The sequence below is a fragment of the Pseudorca crassidens genome, chromosome 2 (assembly GCF_039906515.1).
Source record: "Pseudorca crassidens isolate mPseCra1 chromosome 2, mPseCra1.hap1, whole genome shotgun sequence".
Taxonomy (NCBI): domain Eukaryota; kingdom Metazoa; phylum Chordata; class Mammalia; order Artiodactyla; family Delphinidae; genus Pseudorca; species Pseudorca crassidens.
Window position 1 is genome coordinate 79651970 of NC_090297.1, and position 22346 is coordinate 79674315.

The 22346-nt window shown below is 34.0% G+C and overlaps 1 protein-coding gene across 19 annotated transcripts in view; it reads right to left on the bottom strand.

The window, feature by feature from the left end:
- Positions 1-22346, bottom strand: part of ZNF644 (zinc finger protein 644) — a 118178-nt gene that overhangs the window by 8155 nt on the left and 87677 nt on the right. For 12 of the 19 annotated variants that reach the window (XM_067726860.1, XM_067726854.1, XM_067726863.1 and 9 more), the window contains 3 exons: positions 11999-15036; positions 11211-11816; positions 9178-9300 (listed from right to left, as the gene is read on the bottom strand). The exons of 5 other annotated variants lie outside the window; for them this stretch is intronic. In XM_067726860.1, coding sequence (XP_067582961.1) covers positions 9178-9300; positions 11211-11816; positions 11999-15036 — 3767 coding nt within the window. The remainder of the gene's footprint in view (positions 1-9177; positions 9301-11210; positions 11817-11998; positions 15037-22346) is intronic. 2 more of the 19 variants (XM_067726866.1, XM_067726867.1) reach the window with 1 other exon arrangement.

Below are 22346 nucleotides of genomic sequence, written 5' to 3' on the forward strand. Positions count from 1 at the left end.
TTGGGACAAGAAAAAGTACATATCGATACATTCAATGTCTAAGAAGCCTCTGCTATTTCAAAGTAGAGGGAATGATTAGTAAAATGATACTTTGAGCATTATCCATGTGAAGGGAAAAGCTAAACATAAATATGAAACTTTATCACACATCTTTATAAACAGAAATTGGAGGCAGACTAGTTTTTTTAGGTTGCAAAAAGATAAAAACTAACAATCCCCCAGGTATAAGCTGTTTATTGTTCACTTAAGAGTTAACAGGTACCTGTGGTAACAGGTAAGAAAAAAAAACTTAAAATTTCTCCTTAAGGTAGGTTGGCTTTGCATGCTGTTTTACTAAACCCAATAGGCATTGAATATCAACCACTTTTCTAAGACAAAGACATATCTAAAATTGGAATAAACATTAAAACACACAATGGCAAATCTGCTCTAAATCACATTTGTTTAGAATCACCTGAATATAATCACACTCCCTGCCCTCTAAAAGTGTATTTCCAAATTACCACTTCATATTTAGTAGAAGTAACTAAATGATTGTTCCTATTCAAAATTAGTTAAGGAAATGACCTTACCTAAAAATTTGTTAACTTATCTTTAATATAATCATGTTCAACTTAAATTAGATAGAGTTCATAATAATCATAAGAGTAAATCTAAATATCACAAATCTATAATCCCAATAGATCTGATTTGGCTTTTTATAATTCTGAAGTATTTTTTTACATTCCAGCCAAAATCTGAACTATTAACAAATATGGTGTTGACTACGTAATTTCTGGTTTAGCTAACTTCCAGCTAAGGCCACAATTAAATACATACTTTAAACACTGGACGGCAAGAATTAACCTTATTCCTCAAACTCCAGACACAACAAAAAAACAGTAAATCCTACTTTTCCACTTCTTACTTAAGTGAGGGACCACCAGTCTCCAGCAAGCCATCCTCTTGCCCTAACCTCCAAAAGAAAAAATCTGTGTATTATTTTATTATTTCCATAAAGTCACTTGAAGTGGATCTGCCTACAGTTTAGGTCTGGCCAGAACATACTTTTTTATTGTAAAATCTACTAAGTTTTAATCCAGATTATAAACAGCATTCAAGAGATTCATGTCAGAACATAAATCATAACAAACACAACACTACAACTAAGGATGTAAAGATATTAGACAAGTTAAAAAAATTGAAACATAAATATCCAGATTAAGTCAATTGTTAAAAAAACAAAACAAAACTTGAAAATTGGTAAGTAACAGAACCAATAGGAACGCTAGGGGACTAGTTAACACTTTTATGAAAAACAAAATATTGGTCAAAAAAGATGATCAAATAGAATTCCTAAGTTGTATAACCGATGACCAGCAAAAGCAGGCATCATAAAATGTAAATATTTTATGCTACAATAGTACAAAACTCTTAGGCTCCATTCTCCCAAAAACAAACTTACTGATTGAGTAAGTGTGATTGTTTGCTTTGTTAACAGTACATACCTAGATGATGTTGTGTTGCTAGATAAATGACAGCCAGAGAAGTAATGAAGCCCACCGTTCTCTTACCAAACACCCCGGTAGCAGACTCATTAACTCTATTGGTATAACCATCTTCCCAATAACAAGGTTTAAAACGTTGACCCATCTCCTTCTCTTTCCTCGTATTCTTGTACCCCTAACTAATCTGCCAAGTTCTGCTTACTTAACTTCCATAATATTATCCAGACATTTCTATCCCTCCTTTACATTCCTATTGCCACTATCCTGGTTCAGGACTCCTAAAATGACCTCATCTACAATTTCTCCACTTCCCCACCAACTCCTTTAACTTTTATTTAAAAAACAGTTTTAAAAGCTTCACACAAATTCTTAAAAAAAAAAAACCTTTACTGGCTCCTCCCTACAAAATTAATTCCAGCATCACGGGTTAGCATTCTAGCATTCTATGTCCTTTACTTGTCCAACTCTATTCCCTTATCTCCTACTTCCTAGTGTTTTCAATAAACTTTCCACACAGTCCCAAGTTGCTCCTTCCCCACCCCTGACCCCCATTTCCATTTCAATTAACTATCTTTCAAGGTCCAAATCAGATTCTACTTCCAAAAACCTTGCTGGGCCCTGGTCTAGCTGAAAATACCTTCCTCTTCATCCTAACTTCCACAGTATTTCATGCACACTTATAATTTGGCACTTAAAATTTGTTTTGTATTAGTTATGCATATATGCGCTTCTACGATATTGTAAGTTCCAATCTATCTCTGTAATACTTAGCATAACACATAAACCACCAAGAAGCCGAAAAAAATGCTTGTTGAATTAGTGAATGAATCAGCCAATCGCTTTTCAGTATTGTGGGCAAATAGCCCGATTTTTGCTGGCATAATACAACAATTAGCATCCGTAAGCGTGACTCTAAATACTCAAATAATTAAATTATATTCAGTCTACTGTTTCGCAAGGCAAAAACAAGAATAACGTTTTAGAAGCACTACCATAAAAATGGTTAGGATGAAATCAACTTTGACACTAGTCATCCATTATCCAGAAAATTTACTCAACTTGAACCATTCACTACCTTGCTAATCCTGAATAAATCACACATTACTGGGCAGACAAATACATACAGACATACACTCTTAATGAAGAATAGTACCAGATCAGTAAAAAAAAAAAAAAAAAAAAAAAAAAAGAAGAAGAATAGTACCACAGAATAAGTTGTAGCCAAGAAACTACAGAAACCCATCTTTCAGTGTTATGAGAAATAGCTTTTTCAAATACAAATCTGAACACGTCATTTCCTTATTTTAAAAAATTCCTCGATGACTTCTTAAATTTTTTAGCAAGCACTCAAAGCATCAACCCCACCTTTCTGGTGTTATCATCTTCCCAAACACCTACAACTGATTCTCCCAACACCTTTTGAACTCCAAATTCCATCCCTTTATCCCACGCTATGTTGTTCTCTCTACCTGGAATGTCCTACTTCATCTCTTCTTCTGTTTAAAACTACTCAACCTTCACGTTCAGGGTCTAGCTGAAACCTTACAAAGCTTTCTGCAACAGTACATTTGTCCTTGTCCTAACAGATCACCATCATTAAGTTTACGCAGCTGGAGTGCAGGGTCTTTATAGCCTCAGAGCTAGCACAGTCCTGGTACAGCAATAAACAGCTAAAACTTTTGTTGAATGAACGGAAATTTTATTTGACTACTGTTTGTATTTTTCCCTCCCACTTTAAACATTGTAAGAAACATATCAGCATGAGCTATCTTTTCTTCCTTTTTCTTTCTTTTTGAGGCTCTACTTAACAAGGCGACAAACAGTAAAAAAAAAACAGTAGGAAAAAACAAACTCAACTTAATTCCCAGCTACCCTCAAAAGGAGGCCTAGACTAAACAAACAACTTGAACTCCTAGAGCACATACAGTCAATATACTATTAATGTGTATAGTATCTTGCATAGTTCTCTAACTTTGATAGTTTTGTGTGTATTGCCAATAATGCTTTCCTAAGTTCTTTAATACAGGGTCATATCTCATTATGTATCCCTCATACAGCCTAGTCTGGAGGAATTATCCAGGTATTTGGTTTAATTAGAAGCTGGTTTGCTCCTTTAGAGTTTAATCATAATAAGATTGAAATTTTCTTATACTCTTTCAGGTTGAATGAATCACTATAAAAGGATGTGGTTTCTTGAAGATGCAATATTATAATATTTTAAAAGATACCACAGAAGACACTCATGAAAGGACAAGTAATACACCTTGAAAAGCTTTTACAATACTATTTTTTTCTTTCCCTCACAGCAGAAAGAATTCCTACAGCACTTTCTACAATAAAAGAATATTTTTCTAGTGGCTTTTATATACCCACTCAGCACCTGGCACTGTGTTATATGTTCATTAGCACTTGTTGTTGCAGGCCCCTATGGCCAATTATACCATTAAAGCTGAAAACAGGCAAAAGATCCCATTAAGTAACACATAATCTACTATACCGCTTAAAAGTGGATGGTATGAAAAATAAAACAATGACTTCACTAAAAAAGAATGCAGACATATTGCATTAGTGTTACTGACTGAAAAGGATCTAGTATCAATTTCTTTAAGTTATTTTTTTCTCACTGGAAAAGTCATTCTTTAATTATAATGATGAGTCTGTTGTTGTAGAACAGCAACCATCATGTTTTACTTCCAAAATATTATCATGGAAGTATTCTGAAGATAATTAAATGAAGCCCCCCCCACATATTTGCATATGTAAAAATATATTTCCTACATTAATTTTAAGTAGCTAGAAATTTCCAATTTACTTTAAATACCAAAGGTGAGCAGTTGATTGAAAAATACGATCTATAGTTAAACATTTGAATACAATGAGTAAAGAAAATTCACTTGCTGCCACAGAAGGAGTGTTATGATTTCTAAACGATTACTGTTGTTGATTCTAGTCAGTACCAGTTTCTAAAAGAGACACTTAAGGGGAGTGTTTTCAATCTGTGGGTAGTGACTTCTTAGTGGGTAGTAAATCAATTTACTGGGTCATGACCACTATTATTTTTAATTAAAAATAATAAAATAGAAAATATCAGAGTGCATCATACTCAATTCAGGTGAGTGAACAAGTGAGTATGTATATGTATGAATGTGAGTTTGTATACAAGGTCAAGATGTAAAATGGTATTCCAGTAAAAACGTTGAATACCACTGTTATTTTCTTTTCTTTTTAGGAGACGACAGATTGCTATGTTACCACAGAAAAGCACTGTGCAAACATGCATTCAACTTACTGATATATTTACTTTCACAGCATTCTCTCTACTTGGACTTCAATTACTTCCCTTTCTTTACCTGTTAAAAATTCACTGCTACTCTGACCGCAAAATATTTTTTGTTGTTCCTGATTGCAGATTAAGTTGATAGAATACACTTTGCTTTGAATAATTTTAAATATTAAAAAATTTTAATAACCAGGGTGACCCTATAATTTATTGTGCAATCCAGGACACTCGTGAGAGTGAAAGAGGCACTAGACTCTGTCACTCTATTAATAACTTAGTAAATATACTGTGTTCTTAATACTGCCAGTATGAAAAAGATATCATTTAATTAAAATATTATTAAACACAAAAAAGCCAGCAGTTAAAATAAAAAGTCTAAAAGCATTTACTATAAATTGTATGAAATTTCTAATTTTTAATGAAAATTAATAATGTTCTTATTAGACTGTATAAAGAATCAACCAGGAAAAAGAAATCTGTGTGGGCATGTAAAACAATCTAAAGAGAACAAAACGTGAAAAAGAAGTCTTCCAATACTGCAGTCTATATTAACTAGAATAAATTCCTGAATAAGAAGTATGTCTTGAATTTGCAATGTAGGATATAAAGTAAACCCTTTGGAACTAGTCTCTTTAGATAAAAATCCACTAAAGAAAAAACCTCAGTAAAACAGCTTCATAAATGATTATCCACAACTGAAGGCACATGGAAATTATTAAACAATTCATTTGAACCTGCCCAAAGGATGATAAATAAACTAGGTCAGTGTTGGACAAAATTTAAATATGTGAAGTTTATTCTTTCTTGACAATTGAACTCTGTTCTAAGTATGGCTACCTCTTCCATGTCTTTAATTCCAAAACTTTCCTACTTTCTTCATTATTTCCTTTTAGTTAAGTTAGGATTTATATCTGTGACCATATAAATTAGTTTGATGTTACACAGTTCTGGCATTTTAAGCATCTTCTAGTTCTTAAAAAAAGAGAAAGATCTCTTAGGGCTCCAGAATCCCAGTTTTGTGTTCTTTACACTTCATTTTTATTTGGCATCTCCTCTTCCTTAGTTTTTCACCAGAGGAAGGCCCCATGGATGATAAACTTCAAGGGATATGTAACGCTTACATATAATAAAACTTTTTATCTGTGGATGATAAGTGCATGTTTCTGGGATGGGGCCCATAGCTTTCAAAGTCCCAAAAGGGTGAATAACCCCCCCATGTGAGAACCATCACATTAGAAGTATTTGAGTCATCAGTAAATAAATATTAGAGGAACAGAGGGGCATCCTTTTCCTTCTGTTCAGGCTGGCTGGAATATTTCTCTTTCTCAAAAAGCCACCAGTTCCCAGAGACGAGGCCAGGAGCTAGCTGGTGGTTTCTAAGAAGGCTTGGGAGTTTATTCCACCACAGGTAACCAAGCAGGCCTTTACCATTTCATCCAGGGATATCTAAGCTTTTTCTTCCGAAGTAGGCCACATAATTAACAATTCACATGAATCAAGTCTGCTTGAACCAGGAGCACAGAGGCTTTAGTTCTACTTATTTTCCCTTTATATTGTCTCAGTTTTGTGATATACTTAGATTAAGGTAAGTTTTTTAAAAAATTGTTTTGTATTTTAGTCATCAATACAGCATCTACATATTCTTGAAAACTAATGCCTTTTACTCATATGAATTGATGAATCACTTATAATAACCCAGTGGAAACCTCCTGGCTAACAGGTTGGGACCATTGCTTTATACCAGTGAAACTGATATGGAAGAAGAGAATAGGCATCTGGAGTTTATAAATATAATACAGAATTCTAAACTTGGGGGCTTCCCTGGTGGTGCAGTGGTTGGGAGTCCGCCTGCCGATGCAGGGGATGTGGGTTCGTGCCCCAGTCCAGGAAGATCCCACATGCTGCGGAGCGGCTGGGCCCGTGAGACATGGCTGCTGAGCCTGTGCGTCCGGAGCCTGTGCTCCGCAACGGGAGAGGTCACAACAGTGAGAGGCCCGCATACAGCAAAAAAAAAAAAAAAAAAAAAAAAAAAAGAATTCTACACTTGGAAAACAATAAAGCCCATAAAAACTTCTTACTGCCATGAATAATCAGCAAAAATATCCTTTATGTAGCTCTATTGGTCAAGAAGATTTTGAAAACAAGGGGAAAAGTTTCAGAATTTCCAAGGGAGCATGTGATTTTTATGTTTCTTAAAAGTGAGTAGGGGCTGTGGAAAATACCACCCTAGACTTTCTTCAGCTTTTCATTTCCCTTCTTTTTGCCCTAGGACTGCCTAACACACACGTCATATTTCCTAACACTTCTGATATTTTGGTTAGTATTTAATAACATTTTAAACATAGCATCTCCTTTTCTGATGCCCATAAAAATGTATCCCCATTCATCTTATATTACTTTTTCCCCAACTAATGAAACTTTTTAGATGATAAAGAGTTCATGAGAATGTACCCCTGGTCAATGGAGGGTCATTATCTGTTAGTTATAAGCAATTAATACTATGTTTTGAAGGATTTTCATATGAGATAAAGGCATTTTTTTTTAATGGACTACAAAATCTGGACTGGAGAGATCTACCTTATTGAATATTTATGTAACATGCCCAAATGGTCAGAATGGAACATTTTCTAAAGTCCTCTGAAATCTAATACAGCCCTAACCATTTCTTGGGTCCCTGCCCTTTCTTTTTTTTCCCTTTCTTTCTTTTTATTTTTTTTGGCCGTGCCATACAGCTTGCGGGATCTCAGTTCCCCGACCAGGGATTGAACCTGGGCCACAGGAGTGAAAGCCTGGAATCCTAACCACCAGGCCACCAGAGAACTCTCCCCTCCTTGCTCTTTCAAATTAGACTCTGCACCACAATGATCCTCACCTTGAACCCAACTTCATAGGATTTTCAATTGCTTTCATCCTGTATGTGGTAGGTAATAGTGACTAAAAACAAAGATCTAGGGGTAAGACAGCCCTGATTCGAATTTCAAGTTTGCTACTATTAACTGCATAAGTTTGGACAACTTGCTTAAGTTCTCTAAAGCTCTAGTTTCCTATAAAATGCAAAGAATTATAGTACTTACAACTGAAACGGTGGTTGTGAAGATTAAGTGTTATGCATGTCAGCTGCATAGCATAGTGCCTGACGCACAGAAGTGTTCAATACAAGTTAGTGGTTATGATAACAATAATGATGATTTCCGGTTTCTACAGTCTCTTATTTTCACTGCCTCCCTGCCTCTAATGTCTGCAATTACCTTCCAAGACTGATGAAGGCAGGAGTAACTGAAATGTCACAGTAGGAGGACTAATCCAGTAAAGTAAAACTCACTCTATTCCCCTCCTTTTAATATAAATCGTCAGCAGTCATCCCTGGTTATTGATATATAAAGTCAAAGGATACAGCAAAGAAGCAGAAGAAAGAAAGACACTAGTGTGAATACAAGTGTTTCTTTGGTGGCAAGAACATATTGGATGTAAGCCATAGGAAGACATGAGGAAGAACAAAAAAGCTGGGTAAACAACAACTAGAAGAAAGCAGAAGGAAGTGATCTAAAAGAGCAAGAGAAATAAAAAGATTGGAAGGAGAATTTTAGGCAAAAGAATTTTATGTAGATCTATTTAGAAAAGAGAATATTTTAAGATGTGAGACATGGGATTTGCTAAAGCAGGGTAGCTTGAAAGGCTACAAACGAAAAGAGCAAGGCATTCTGTAGGGTTTAAGAAGCAGTATTACATATGAGTAAGCTAATAAAATTTTCACAAGCTAGCAGTATGAAGAGGTATCTGCAAGGTTGGGCTAACCAACCAAAAATAACACAGAAATGTGCATGCTAACATTTATGTGCACAGCTATATTTATTAATCCTAAATATAGTTTAGGGGCATTAAAAGAAAAATCTATTCAGTTGTCAACATGGGCCATTATTAAGGCCTGCCCCTTCAAAAAGTTGATCTATAGACTAATGAAGACTCATTAGTTTGCTTAGTTTTCTAATTTAGTTACATATTTGAAATTTCACTATAATTTCTTTGCCTAACAAAGCATTTCCCTAAGCTAGAACTACAATCTTTTTTACCAAAGAGAGGTGTCTTACTAGAATCTACTAACAAAAATAAATTTAAAAATCAAAAATGGTATAATTTAAAAATCAGTAATAATAATGTAGACTCAAAAGTTCCACACCTCTATTAGGTTACCTTTTTCCTCAAATCAAGCCATAAGAGCTAAATGAAAAAGAATAACTTGCTTAAAATTATATCCAACAGTTTACAAGTTGCTGAAATTTAATGTTTATTCAGACTCAACTGTTGCTTACAAAAGAAAGCTATAAATATGATCTGAACTAGCACCAGTCTGGTGAGAAAAAAAAGTGTATTGTATCAAACAGACTTGCTGTGTTATCTGTTCAAACATACCTGTACCAGTCAAAAGTCCAGCACTCTTCTTTCGTGCATAAGCGCGTAAGTGGTTGGACAGGCTAACAGCACTTGTAAACGTCGTATTGCAATGCACACATGTTCTAAGCTTCACAGGCATACCTATCATTCAAAAGAAAACTATAATCCAGTTCTCACTTCAAAAAGTGAAATTTTCTTAGGTAAAAGCGTGAAAAAAAGTACCACAATAAAGATGGTTTTAAAAAACGTTCATTGAATTAGCTTAAGATAAGGAGGGGAAATTAAGTTACCTATTATTAGTTTGTAGTTAGTATTTAGAGCCAACCCATGCTCTTTGGAAAGGTAGAAGGAGGAGTGTCTTGAACCCCTGAGCTCCTCTGGATTTAATACCTATTATCACTTTCTTGCAGATTTCTGTGTTACGCAGATCATTTCCTAAACCTAAAATACAATCCTATGATTTGAATAGCACAGTTCTGTTGAGAAGTTTCAAAGTTTACAACATTACCAATAAAAAAAAAAAAAACTAAAAAGTCTAGTTGACAAAGTGGTAATTAAAGTGTTTTACCCACAAAACGTTAAAAGTCTCAATACTAAAAAAAGCCTTTCTGATGAAGGCTGGGAGAAAAGGTGGTAAAACACACCAATGAACAGCTGTTAGACACAACATTTTATTCAGGGCATTTTATGTTCATTACTCTGAATGCACAATCAATAATGAAAGTTAATGATCTGAAGTATTTTGCTAAAATCTTTGTGCTAAATAAATGATCAACAAGCTAACATCTTAGTCATCACAGTAAACATGCTGAAACAATAAGAAACTCCTAACTTCTCAGACAACCCTCACGCCCCCAACATGTTTCAATTGGTTTCTTCAACATTATTGTGATAGCCACAAATATGCTTTCCCTCTCTGAAGTGTACTATATCTTGGCCAACACAGCTGACACATCTTCCTTACATTTTATCCCTCTGAAAAATGCTGAAAAGTTATCTTTGAAAGACTCTTCGTACAAAAGAAAGAGCCCTATTAACCAGAAGCCCATACAAGATAAATTGTTTTTCAGACCACTTAAAATACAAGGCAGTCTTTCCTCAAATCAACACTGCATTACAAATATTTGGAATATCCCAGTGTCTGCCCAAAGTAAACAAACCAGCATTACAGTAATTTTATTCATTATTAATCCATTGACCAGTTACTTTTACCTTAGATACATTCAACCCAGTGCTAAAATTATGAGATCATCTAAATTTATCTTCAACATTCTTAACCTCCAAAAGAAACCTATACAGACACAACATTTCTCTCGTCTAAAAGTATAAACCAGACTTAGCAATACCAAATAAAGTATGGCAACTTTTTATCTGCCACATCACTTGCCAATACATACAAAATATTCCTTTGAAAAGGAAAAACTATGGGTGCATAACCACTAAGCTAAACCATCTGTTTTGTTCTACTAGAACACTATAGTAAAATCTAAAACCCCAAATAAATGTTTTCTACTCACAACAGTCCTCCAAAACCAAACTATCCCACAATACAATGAGGAATTGGAGAGGGAGAAGTTTCTTTGGGTTAATCACAACACACAACAGACACCAATCCATTCAGTTTAAAGAGTCTCTTTCGTTTTACCCAAGCAGTAGGAAAACCGACAACTAAAATCTTGAAAATAGTATCACTTTGGAGCACTGGCAAAAATATGACAGCCTATTTAGTAACACTATGCTTCTAAACAACATCAACCTCCCATCCAAAGAACCATCCCCCGTCTGTGACAAATTTTATTTTTACAGATCAGCTTTTTGTTTTTGCTTTTGTTCTCACCTTGCATTGTGACCAAGAGATGAGGCACAGAGAATTCAGTGCTGATGAACATCAACTGATGATTTATACAGAAATAACAGTATAACCAATCTCTGCTCTGCAAAAAAGCAGCTTAAATAAAAGGATTCTGAAAAAGTATTTTTGACACATATTCCACTAAGGTAAACATTAACTGTGTTTAAATTATGTAAGATAGTCATAAATGTCCTCTTACCTGAGTGCATAGTGAAGTCCATTTTTTGTGGTTGATACATCAATGGACTATCTTCATTTAGTGGAAGAACACATTTCTGAACAAATCTCTTTCTTGCAGTTTGATTATGGATCTTTTGAGGAGAAATAGAAGAATTCTTTTCTTCTCCCATCCTTTTATTTTTAAGCAGTTCTATCAGTGTAAGAGACTGATTCTTTTTTCCACTAGGCAGTTCTGGCTTTGTTTCATCATATTCATTTAAGAAACTCAGCCCTTCTTCCTCTGATGCAGACACTGATAAAGCTTCAGTCTTTAGGCCATTACGGTATGCTTCAAGAGGTATAACATTTTGAGATAGAAAGTCATCACTTGATGCAAGTTTTTGAGCTACAAATGGTCTAGGAATAATACGACGACTGTTCAATGCCTTTAAGATTTTTTCATATTTTTCTTCATTTTGCATCATCTCATTCAGAACACAGATTGGAGATTTGTGAGCATCCCACTTGGTCTTTCCAAGTCTTTTCAGGTGGCCTCTAACATGATTTGATAATCCAATTTTAGTATCAAACCAACCACCACAGAGCTGACAAGTGTGTTCAGAAGTGGTTTCAGACTTCTCTATCGCTAAAAGAAAAATTTTTTAAGAGTAATATCAGAATTTTTAATAAATTGACCACCTTAAAACAAATTAACTCTGAAATATGAAATTATGTGATTCTAATAAAGGCCAAATTTGAGTAAAACCTTCAAATCCTTTGAATTCGAATATGGACATATTAGCCCAAATTATCTGCATGAAAACTTACCTTTTCTAACTCGCTTAACAGGTGTTCCTGTGCCAGTTCTTTTGAAATGTTGCATTTTGTCACTTGTGGCTATTTGTTCTGGTGATACAACATGACGGGCTTCATAGCTTAATCCTGCTCTGTGAAGATGTCCCCGGACATGATTTGACAACCCAACGCCTGTTTCAAACGTTGCTGGGCAGTAAGGACACGATTTCTTCTCAAGAGACAAATCAGTCCAGTGAAAAACAGAACTATGCTTTGACAATGAAGTTTCTGCATTTTCTAAATGCTGAGGATCGTGTATCTCATGCAAAAAGTTATTAGTTCCAGCATCTTCATAATATTCAAAATAAAAGCCATCGTTTTGATCATAACTAAGTGTAGCATTTTCTCCAGGCTCTTGACCTTCCACCTTGCTTTTAAATAGAGGGAATAGGTTTACATGTTCTTGATTAATATCATTATAGGTTTCATCTTCTATAGTCTGTGTAGTGTAGTCACCTAGCTCAACATTGTCCCAGGAACTTTCATCTTCTGTTTCATAGCTATCTTTCTTTTCAGCAGAATTAAGTTTTTGCAGAACAACAACGGTCATTTTATGCAAGAAATCTGGATAGCTATCCAAGTCTTCTCCAACAGAACTTTGCTTCTTAGATTCCTTAACTACTCTCTTTACAGCTACACGCCTGTGGTCTCTGAAGCTTTCTGGCCTTTTGGTATCAGAGTTATGAGGGTCTGAGATAAAACTATTGTTGTGAGAATTACTTGATGATGAAAACAGATGTAAAGAATTTAACGAACTAGCTTCCTCTTTTTTGAAATGCAGAGGATATGATTCACCTGATTTTTTGATCATCCTGTAGTTTTCATATTTATGTCTATATAAATAGTTGCTATTTGCCTTGGCATTAGGTTTTTCTTTTGCTGCCTGATGGAAATACTTAGGTTTTTGGTCAATGCTGCTTTTAATCATAACAGTCTTGTGAGGAGAATTGTTTTGATTGCACACATTTACACCTGACTGGGCAATGCTTTTCCGAGCTTTTTGTATTCTGTGTGGCCGCTTATGGAATTTTGAAAAATTACTTGATTGTGAGGATGATCCAAATGTTCGCTTTACATCTTGTTTTAAAGCAGAGTTCTTTGGAAATGTTGTTGACTGTTGTTTAGTTAATGGTTTAGGACTATCAGTATCTATAGGTTCTTCGATTATGTTGCTTTTTCTTTTATCAAGTCCAAGAGGACTGCCAAATGAATCAATGCATGATGATGAATGCAAGTACTCCATGTGTTTTTTTAAAATACTCCTGGCTGAAGTAGTAAAAGGACACATCTTACATATATAGGTAGCTGATTTTTTGGATGATCCTATAACGGGGTCCTTCATGAAAGTCTTTTTTTGCGTTTTTCTCTGGGCTACATCAGAACTGACAATAGGGCATTTTACCACTGCTCCATGGGCAATTCCTCGATGGCATTCCAATTCATTTTCTGTCACTGCCATAAAGTTACACTCTTCACAGCAGTAGTACCTTTTATCTTTTTCATGGGTTTTAGCATGCTGCACAAATGTTTTAGGGCAATTGGTACCAAACACACACTGAGGGCATTGTAATCGTGCACTTCTTCCTTCATCCTGAAGTTCTTTCAATTCACGAATTTCCTCCATCAATTTCTGTCTTCTTTCTTGGTGAATAATCATATGCTTTAGTAGCGAGTTCCGATCTCGAAATGTCCGTCCACATTCTCTACAAGCATATGGCCTTGGGACGTTAAGATGCCGAAAGTGACTATTCCCATCTAAATGATACATCATATGCCTGTGGAGATGCTTTTTCTCCCTAAAATTCACATTGCACTTTGTACAGGGGTAAAATGATGGCTCTTCGGTGCTGAAAGTAGCAGGTGACTCGGAATCACTTTCTTCACATTTCTTTTTTAAGGTATTTGAAAGAAAAGTGCCAGTATGAACAGGTGAACTGTCTTCTCCGCACTTATCTGGATTATAAATTAGATGTTGAAAAGTATCCACAGATTCCAAGTCTTCATCGGTTGATTCAGGTTTCACTTTTGATAATGTATATTTCTGTGAGTCTACTGCTTGCAGTTCTTCATTCTGTTCCATAAAGTCTACTTCTAGCATTTTTGATTTATTGGGTACACAGTTAGAATCATTAAAGCAATCCTCAGTATAACGAGTTATCTTGCTTACATCCATTTTTCGCTTTCTCTTTTTTTCTAGACCTACTTTAGAGTGAACTGGAGCTTTATCCACTGTGTCTTCATTCGTCATAAGAAACTGAATGAACTCTTTTTGGGGGTCCCAGTTTGTATCATTTTCTGACCTAAATTCATCTGTACCTGAGGAAATTCCTGTTAATGTACTGACACAATCATCTTTTACCAATAAATCTTCACTATCCTCACCCACCTCTACTTGATTTATTAAAGTGCTATCTGACTTTATATTACTCCCTACTGAATTCTGAATGTCACAACCAATTGAAGCAGAGGTAGGTAGTTTTTTAATGGAATGGGTTGGATTCTTAGCATGTGCTACATCTGATAACAAAAATAAAACTTGGTGTTGACTTGCTTTCTGTGGTGTAGAGAGCTGAAGATCAGCTGCCACCTTCAAAGTTGAACAAGATTCTGTCGTTGGCTGATCCACAGGCTGTCCAGTGGTTAATGAAACACTGCCTTTATTCATATTGGAAGTCTTAGTTAAGGAGGAGTGTGAAACTGGTCCATTAACAGCAGCTCCTTTAGGCAAGATAAAGTTTTCACTAGAAACAGTAGGAGCACCAGCATGTATAAATAGAGTAGACTGGCCTCCACTTAAGGCTTTTTCAGATTTGTCCTTTGACAGTTCTTCAGGCAGAGTGAATGTATTGTTTTTCTGAAATGATGTTTGACAATCTTTTGGTTTATGAACTCCACTCTCTTTGTCTGATATAAAACTGTTGTCATCTAGGAGTTCTTCTTTAGCACCAGTAATATCGGTGTTTATCTTCAAGTCATCCATATTGTTGGCAAGCCCATTTAACACATTTAGTCTAGAAAATGGAAAAAAAAATTTAGATTTGCATGAAAGAAAGAATATTATTAGAACGTATGGAGAGTTAAAAGTACACATTTTTAGTAGCTTAATTCTACTTTTTATACTAAGATCCCAATAATTTTTCAAGGATGAAGAAACACTTAAAAAAAATTGAAAGATTTTTAAAGGGCTGCAGTGGTTAATCTTTCCTTTGTGCTAGGTAACAACACAAAACTGCATATATACAAAATGTAGGGCAAAGTAACAAAAACAAACACACACAGACACACACAATATAAATGAATATGCTACAGACTGAAAAAAATCTAAAATCTCATATACAGATTGCTAATAAGAAAATTATCTCACTTAAGTAGATTTATTAAGGGACATTCTACACTAGAGAATAATGTAAATTGTTAAATATTGCAGAAAAGTAAAAGTTTTGTCACTTAAAAGTCCATTCCCAGAGGAAGGTAACAAAATACCAGTCAGTAGAGAAGCTTACTTGAATGTACAATGTGCTATCAACATCAATGGCTAATGTATGAAACAGCATTTTTTTATTTAAAATAAGACTGCTTTGCTCTCAGTGTTTCACATTCTCCTAAAATTCGACTAATTTAAGAAATGTCTCATTCACTGGGTTTCATTCATTGCTTATATAAAATATCCTTCATTCTAAATTAGTAAAGTTAAAATTAATGAAGTTCCATGTTTCTTTTAACTTTCATAACCTGGAACTCCAAATTCTAGGCATTCCCTACTGGCAGTTATCCTATTTATGATCTGACAGTCTACTGCAATAACCTAAAAATTTTTACTCTACTCTGAAACATCATAAATGTATGTTAAGTTTTTAGTTTATTTCATATAAAATGTGGACAATATTTTTGTAGGCATTTTTGATAATATATTTAATCATTATGAGAAGACAGCAGGATATTTTAAAAGGAAAGGACACTTCTGAAAGTTTGGAAGACATACATACCATGGCTATAATTATTGCCCCTACTATGAAGAGTTTCCTTGTACCCTGTTCTTATTTTGCTCTTAGAAATGGTCACATTATACAGGAGTTGCCTATCTTCTTGGAAGAATGTAAGCTCTTTGAGGGCAGGGATAGTGACCTAGTCACCTTCATACCTCTAGAACCTAACAGGATGCTTGGCATAAGTGCTCAGGCAATATTTGTTGAATAAAGGACTAATGTGGTGAATGAATAAAAACACAAACACAACTGCAAAATCAAAACAAAAGTTCCTAAAGTATAAGAAGAAAAACAGTTTTCTTCCTATGAAATTCGGATATCTCATTCAAATAATGCAAATTCCATCATGGTTCTGATTTCTTAACTCAGCAGTTTTAGCAACGCCTTCAAAATATCCAATAATCCTCGAGTGCGATTTAAAGAACCCGTTATTTGGCAACCCCATGTACTTAATTATTCGAAGTACTGACAGAAAATTCCATGTTTCTTTTCCTTTCGTACATAGTATCAAGTACAGTTTATTCATTCTCCAAATGTTTACTGAGCCCATTCTATGTGCCAGGCACTGCTCTAGTAGCAGGGATTCAGTAGGGAACATGACAGACATAGTTCCTGCTCTCAGATAAAGAATAAGGTCTTCCATTTTTCTTTTACAGTATTTTAAATTTGTATAACAAGTAATATCATTTTAGAACAGCAGGAATTTACAATTGCTATTTAGAAATTAAAACATTTGCAATAAAGTCCATTATTTCTAATATCTTTTATGGTACCAAGTACATACTTTGTAAAACATTAAATCCAGTTAAAGAATAAAAGAATTGCTTCTAATTATTTTCTTCTTATTTCACAACTCAGAGCAGCACTTTTAAATATGATCTTATTCTTTCCACAAGTGTGTTCCTTAATACAACAAATATTACAAGTAAATATTACAAATATCCTTCTTTGGCATTATTATTTATACCAACAATTATTTTTCTGCCCGTCATAGGTCTTAGAATTCTGTTTTGAGATTGGCAAATTTCCACAGAAATAAAAATAGACTTCAAATAACATCATATTCAATGATATCACTCCAAAATGGTGCTAATGCAGCACCCAGCAGGAGTCTCTACATCACACACAGAGAAGTTAAAAATGGGCATCACATAAACATGTGTTAGGAAGGAGTGTGCAAACGTCAATGAAAAGAAAAGCAAACCTTGATGCTATACTATTACCCGTTCCTGACATTTCTAATTAAGTTAGGTAGAAAAAGTAAAATGCCCAAATAGGAACAACCTCATAAATCAGAAATGGATGACAGATTTTTTTTTAAAAAACTAGCCTGAAAGACATTTACTTTCTTTTCCTACTTATTATATTCACAGAGGTAGACAAATATATGCTCAATCTGAAAGCCTATATTAGCTTTTCTCAACAGGAAGCAACGTTGCTAACGAAGTGGTAAATTCAGTGTTAATGAGTGGCTTCACTGTTACCACCTCAGAGGTAAAACCTTCCATGTTCCATGTTCCATCCATCTGTTCTGGTGTTAGAGGTTCAGAGATGGAACAGACGCTTCCCATTTAAAGCAACTTCATTGGTACCCCCTGAACAGCAGGGTGACAAACTATGAGAATATCATGTCAGCTTGGAGATTGCATCCTCATTACCAGAATGGCTTTATAAGAGCCTTCCATAAGTTCAAAGTTTGAAGATATCAAAGGGTTTTGCTCAAAAACATAGAAAGAATAACAGATTTTTAAATATACAAAGCACATGTAGTAAAAAGAAAAACAGAAGATCAAATTAAATATTGTGAAAATATAAAATGAGGTCTTTAACAGTCAAAGTTTTCCTTTACATCTACATAGTGAAATACACCTTACTTGCCTCCAAATTGACCATCTCTGCTCAAAAATAGGGGAGTTATTCTTTTTCAGAAAAATTTTTTATTAGCACATTAATATTAAAAATACACTGCATCAGTTTAAAAATATGCTACAAGAGGCTGAATCACTAAGCTAGTATTTTAGCAACAATAAAAAATTCTCCTGGCTTAATTTTCAGAATATATTTCTGTAAATGAAAGTGTTCAAGATACATTTTTTCTTAACAGTATTCAAGACTCAGAGCTATTGCATTGAGATACAATATAGAACAATGGATCATCAAAATGTGTTGCACTGACCCAGAATTTTGACATCAAAAATTATTTCCCTACATTCAGGATGCTTATGGAATATCCAGGCAAGAAAGCATTTGACCTATAAGTTAATTTCACACTGTCTCACACAGTTTTTCAACCACTTTTATATAGTTAAATATATATAAAAGAGTCATAAATACTAGGTTACGTTAATATAACAAAGGAAGGAGCATATTTGAAGGTAGGCATTATTCATTAAGTTTAAAAAGGAGAAACTAATGAATTAAAATAAACAAATTAATGTTATATTGTTTGGCCTCTCTAAATTTCAATGAAATTGCTGTATCACTTGGGATCTTTTTATTAAATGTTTAGATACTATCACTGTGTCCTCCTCCATGTAATCGTATAACCACAATTTTTCTATTAACTGAATTTTAAAATGTTCTTTAAAAAAATTCACATACTTTATAAAAAGCTGCAAATGGAATTTTAAATCTACATAAAACATATTTCAGGTTCTGGAAAATCATAATGAGTTCTACAGCTATAACTGCCTGTAGTTATATACTGTGAGCATTAAAAAAAAGTACAAAGGTCAGATCTGTCTTCAAGATGACATCATCACTTATATGCCTCAAGCTAGACTTATTGTCTCAGAAATCTCAAACATCAGTATTTTTGCAAACTATCAGCACTTGCTATAACACCCTCACCACACTACATCTTGAGGTTACTACAGAAGAAATGAGGTGATAATTGCATATTAACATAATTATTCTGTAATCCCTGTGAGCAAGCTTCCTAGGTCACTCAGTAATTCAGATTAGATACAACCTTCCTGTCATCAAATCTATGCTGTCCACTTCCTGTTCATGAATAATTCTGTTCTCATAGAAAATTAGCTTAATTCCATTCTTTTATGTACATTATTAATTGTATTTATTGCAAGTAGGTTAATATTTTGTGGGTACTTATTACATAATACCAACCTCTGTCATGTAGTATAATTTCACAAAAAATATAGTACAATTTGCCCTCACTCTACATTAGTTCATTAATAACTACACTGCATAGCTATAAATAAATTATAATGTTGCCCACTAGCTGAGTTAGAGTTAGGATCTGTCAGATTTTCACAAACCCCATGTTCATTTAAATTATCCTTGAAAACACACGACAACTTCAGTTAGTCATATTTTGAGATTGGTTCAAGAACAGAAAACCATTCACAACTGTCATTCTAATTGCAAAAAAAACCTTAATTAACTGAAATATTACATCTACAATTACTTCAGTATTTAAGCATATATATACTATACACAATGTACAAATATATATATACCTGTCTCACCTAGCATACAATGCAAGTGAAGACAGAGTATACCATATATAATGATATCATCCAGGTAGTATCCTAAGCTGTATGTCACATTGACAGGAAACTCTAAAAAAATACTGAACATTTGTAAGGGTACCCAGCATATAACATGAAGAATGAAGAGAAAACCTGGCAAGTTTAATCCAACAATTAGCCAATGCAATTAGCAATCTTCAAATGTTTGAAGGTTTGGCATACAGAAGAAAAAACATATAATCAATATGTCTGAATCATAAAGATGTGGATTTTATCTCAAGATTAAGAAAAACTAGAAACAGGAACCATTCAGCATTTCAATGGGTTGTCTTACAAAAGAGTGAACTGAATGGCTCAGCAGGTTGGACTATTTGTCAGAACACTGTAGAAGGAAATACGGCACTGGAGATTGGATAAGATGATTTCTAAGGTCCTTTCTCATATGTACTATGTATGTTTAATGTTTGGTTATTACACTATTAACATTATTTGAAATAATGAGCTAAAAACAGAAGTTAAATTTATACTATTGAACTTTAAAAATATTCTCTAAATTCAAAATTACCTGAAATAATCCTGTAGTTGTAATATTTGATAAGCTGATTCTTGAACAATGAAATATGGCACTAAATGACTAACACACTGAGGTCACAGAGCTATATGCATCCTGAAAACTCGAGGTACAGAGGTTTTTTCTATTGGCAACACCAAAAATAAAAAATAGCGGGAACATTAATAATGCTTTCTTGCCAGCAGCATGTGGCACTGCCATGACAAACTAATGATCTAATTGTACCACCTACCACCAAATTACATTGAACTTGTTGAATAGTTCTGTTCCTGATGCCATGTATTATCCTCATTATTTAATAGAAAGATGTTACAAACAGTAAGGTACTAGCTCATAAATAACGTAATAACACAAAGCGATTCTTGTTGAAAAATACACTAAATACTACACATAGTTTGACACATCTCAAGAAGCTGCTATATGGCAAACTGAAGCAGGTAATGCAAGGAGGATAAAAGAAAGGGGCCCACAAAGGCATAACTTTAACAATCTGGCAAAATCATATAATAATGAGAAGCAACAGTAGTAGAAAAACAAATGGACATTTATTAATAAAAGGTTAATTTCCTAATGAAGAACTTTGCAATTGGAAGAGGCAAGGTAATAAACTGCAGCTGCAACCAAAGGAGAGTGCTAAGTCATATTCAGCACGGAATGACTGACTGTTGTGTTGTTTATGCTTTCATGTAGTCAGAACAAGATAAGTGACCATCTCAGTTTTGATAGGGCAAATGACACACATATGCACACAGCTCCAACAAGAACAATTCATGTCTTTAAAAATTAAAATGCGTGATAACTTCCTTCATATGACTTTCAAACCAATCAAACTTTTGACCACAATTTTATAATTGAGTCAAAAATGTGTCAATTCCACACTACAGAGGTACTGTGTCAACTCTGCCCTCCACCAAAAGAGTATTAAACTGCCATAAATTATTATTTTACTTTGGGTCTTTGTGTTCTTCAGTTTATGATGAGTTTGCTGTTTCTGCTTAATTTTGAGATATTTATTAACCCACCACATCCAATAAGTGCAAAAGAAGTACAAGTGTCAGAAGTCCTAGGAAGACAAAACATATAATTATATTAGAAATGAAAATAGAGATAATAATACCCAAAGTGGTAAGATAAATATATATGCATATGGAATGAACTGCTTCAGAGAAGAAATAATTCTTACGGGCAGAGAGAAATTCACCATTAAAACACTACTGTGCCTATACACTTGACAATAATCAGCAAGAAACAAGGAATACGAGAAAGGAAATTTTTGAGTACAGAATCAGTATCAATGTCAGATGTCTTTTTGCCTAGTGGTTATTCAGGGCAGGCCAGGAATTTGTTCAAGAACTCAAAAATTTACAATGTTCTAAGTGCTGCTGATGTAACTTCTGCCCCAGACATATGCGATTCCATAGGATCAAGGTCCATTAGAATAGCACATCAAAGTTAGTGACATGACTGCAAATGCAAACAATCGTGGCTTTGAAAGAATTCCTTACAACAGTTGAAGAGATAATTTGTGCCTTAATATATAGCCTGGAACATAAGAAATGTTATGCTGGTTTCTTTCTACACTCAAACAATTTTGATAACTCTTTCAAATTCAGAGCTTCAAATATTCAACTGTATGTATTTAAAAAAAAAACTTTTGGAGATCTCAATGGTTACGGTAAAATTCTCATTATAAAAGTTCCATTAATTCATCTGCCAATCATATATTAATTAATCATATTTAGGAAATACAAAATTGTTTATGGTCTAATGGGAAGCAAACAAGAACATTCTCACATCTGGAGAATATATTATTTCCCTAAATTACAATTTCATTTTATTGAAAGGGGGGTTCAGATCACATACAAAAAATTCTGTAATTAACCTTTAACCTATATTATACATTTAAACTCTATTAAGTAAATTCAAATTTATATATATTTAGATGGGAAAGTGGGGCACTTTCATTGAGAACTAGAAAAACAAAAAAACACAGAAGTTTTATTTTCTACAAAATAATATATTTATTAAACATGAATTCTCTTACTGATATTACCATTTACTCAACTTTTCTTCTTTCCTTTCTCTAAAATCAGCCTACAAAATTCCAATTATCTTCTAAGAAAAATATTCCAAGGTAATCACTACTCTATAATTATCTTCATTTAGGATGGTAAAAAATTCAAATATAAGAAATTTGCTTTCCTTAACACAAAGTATGCACCTCTCTCATATCACTGTCCTTAAAAAAAAAGAAAGAATTATTTTTGTAAAGG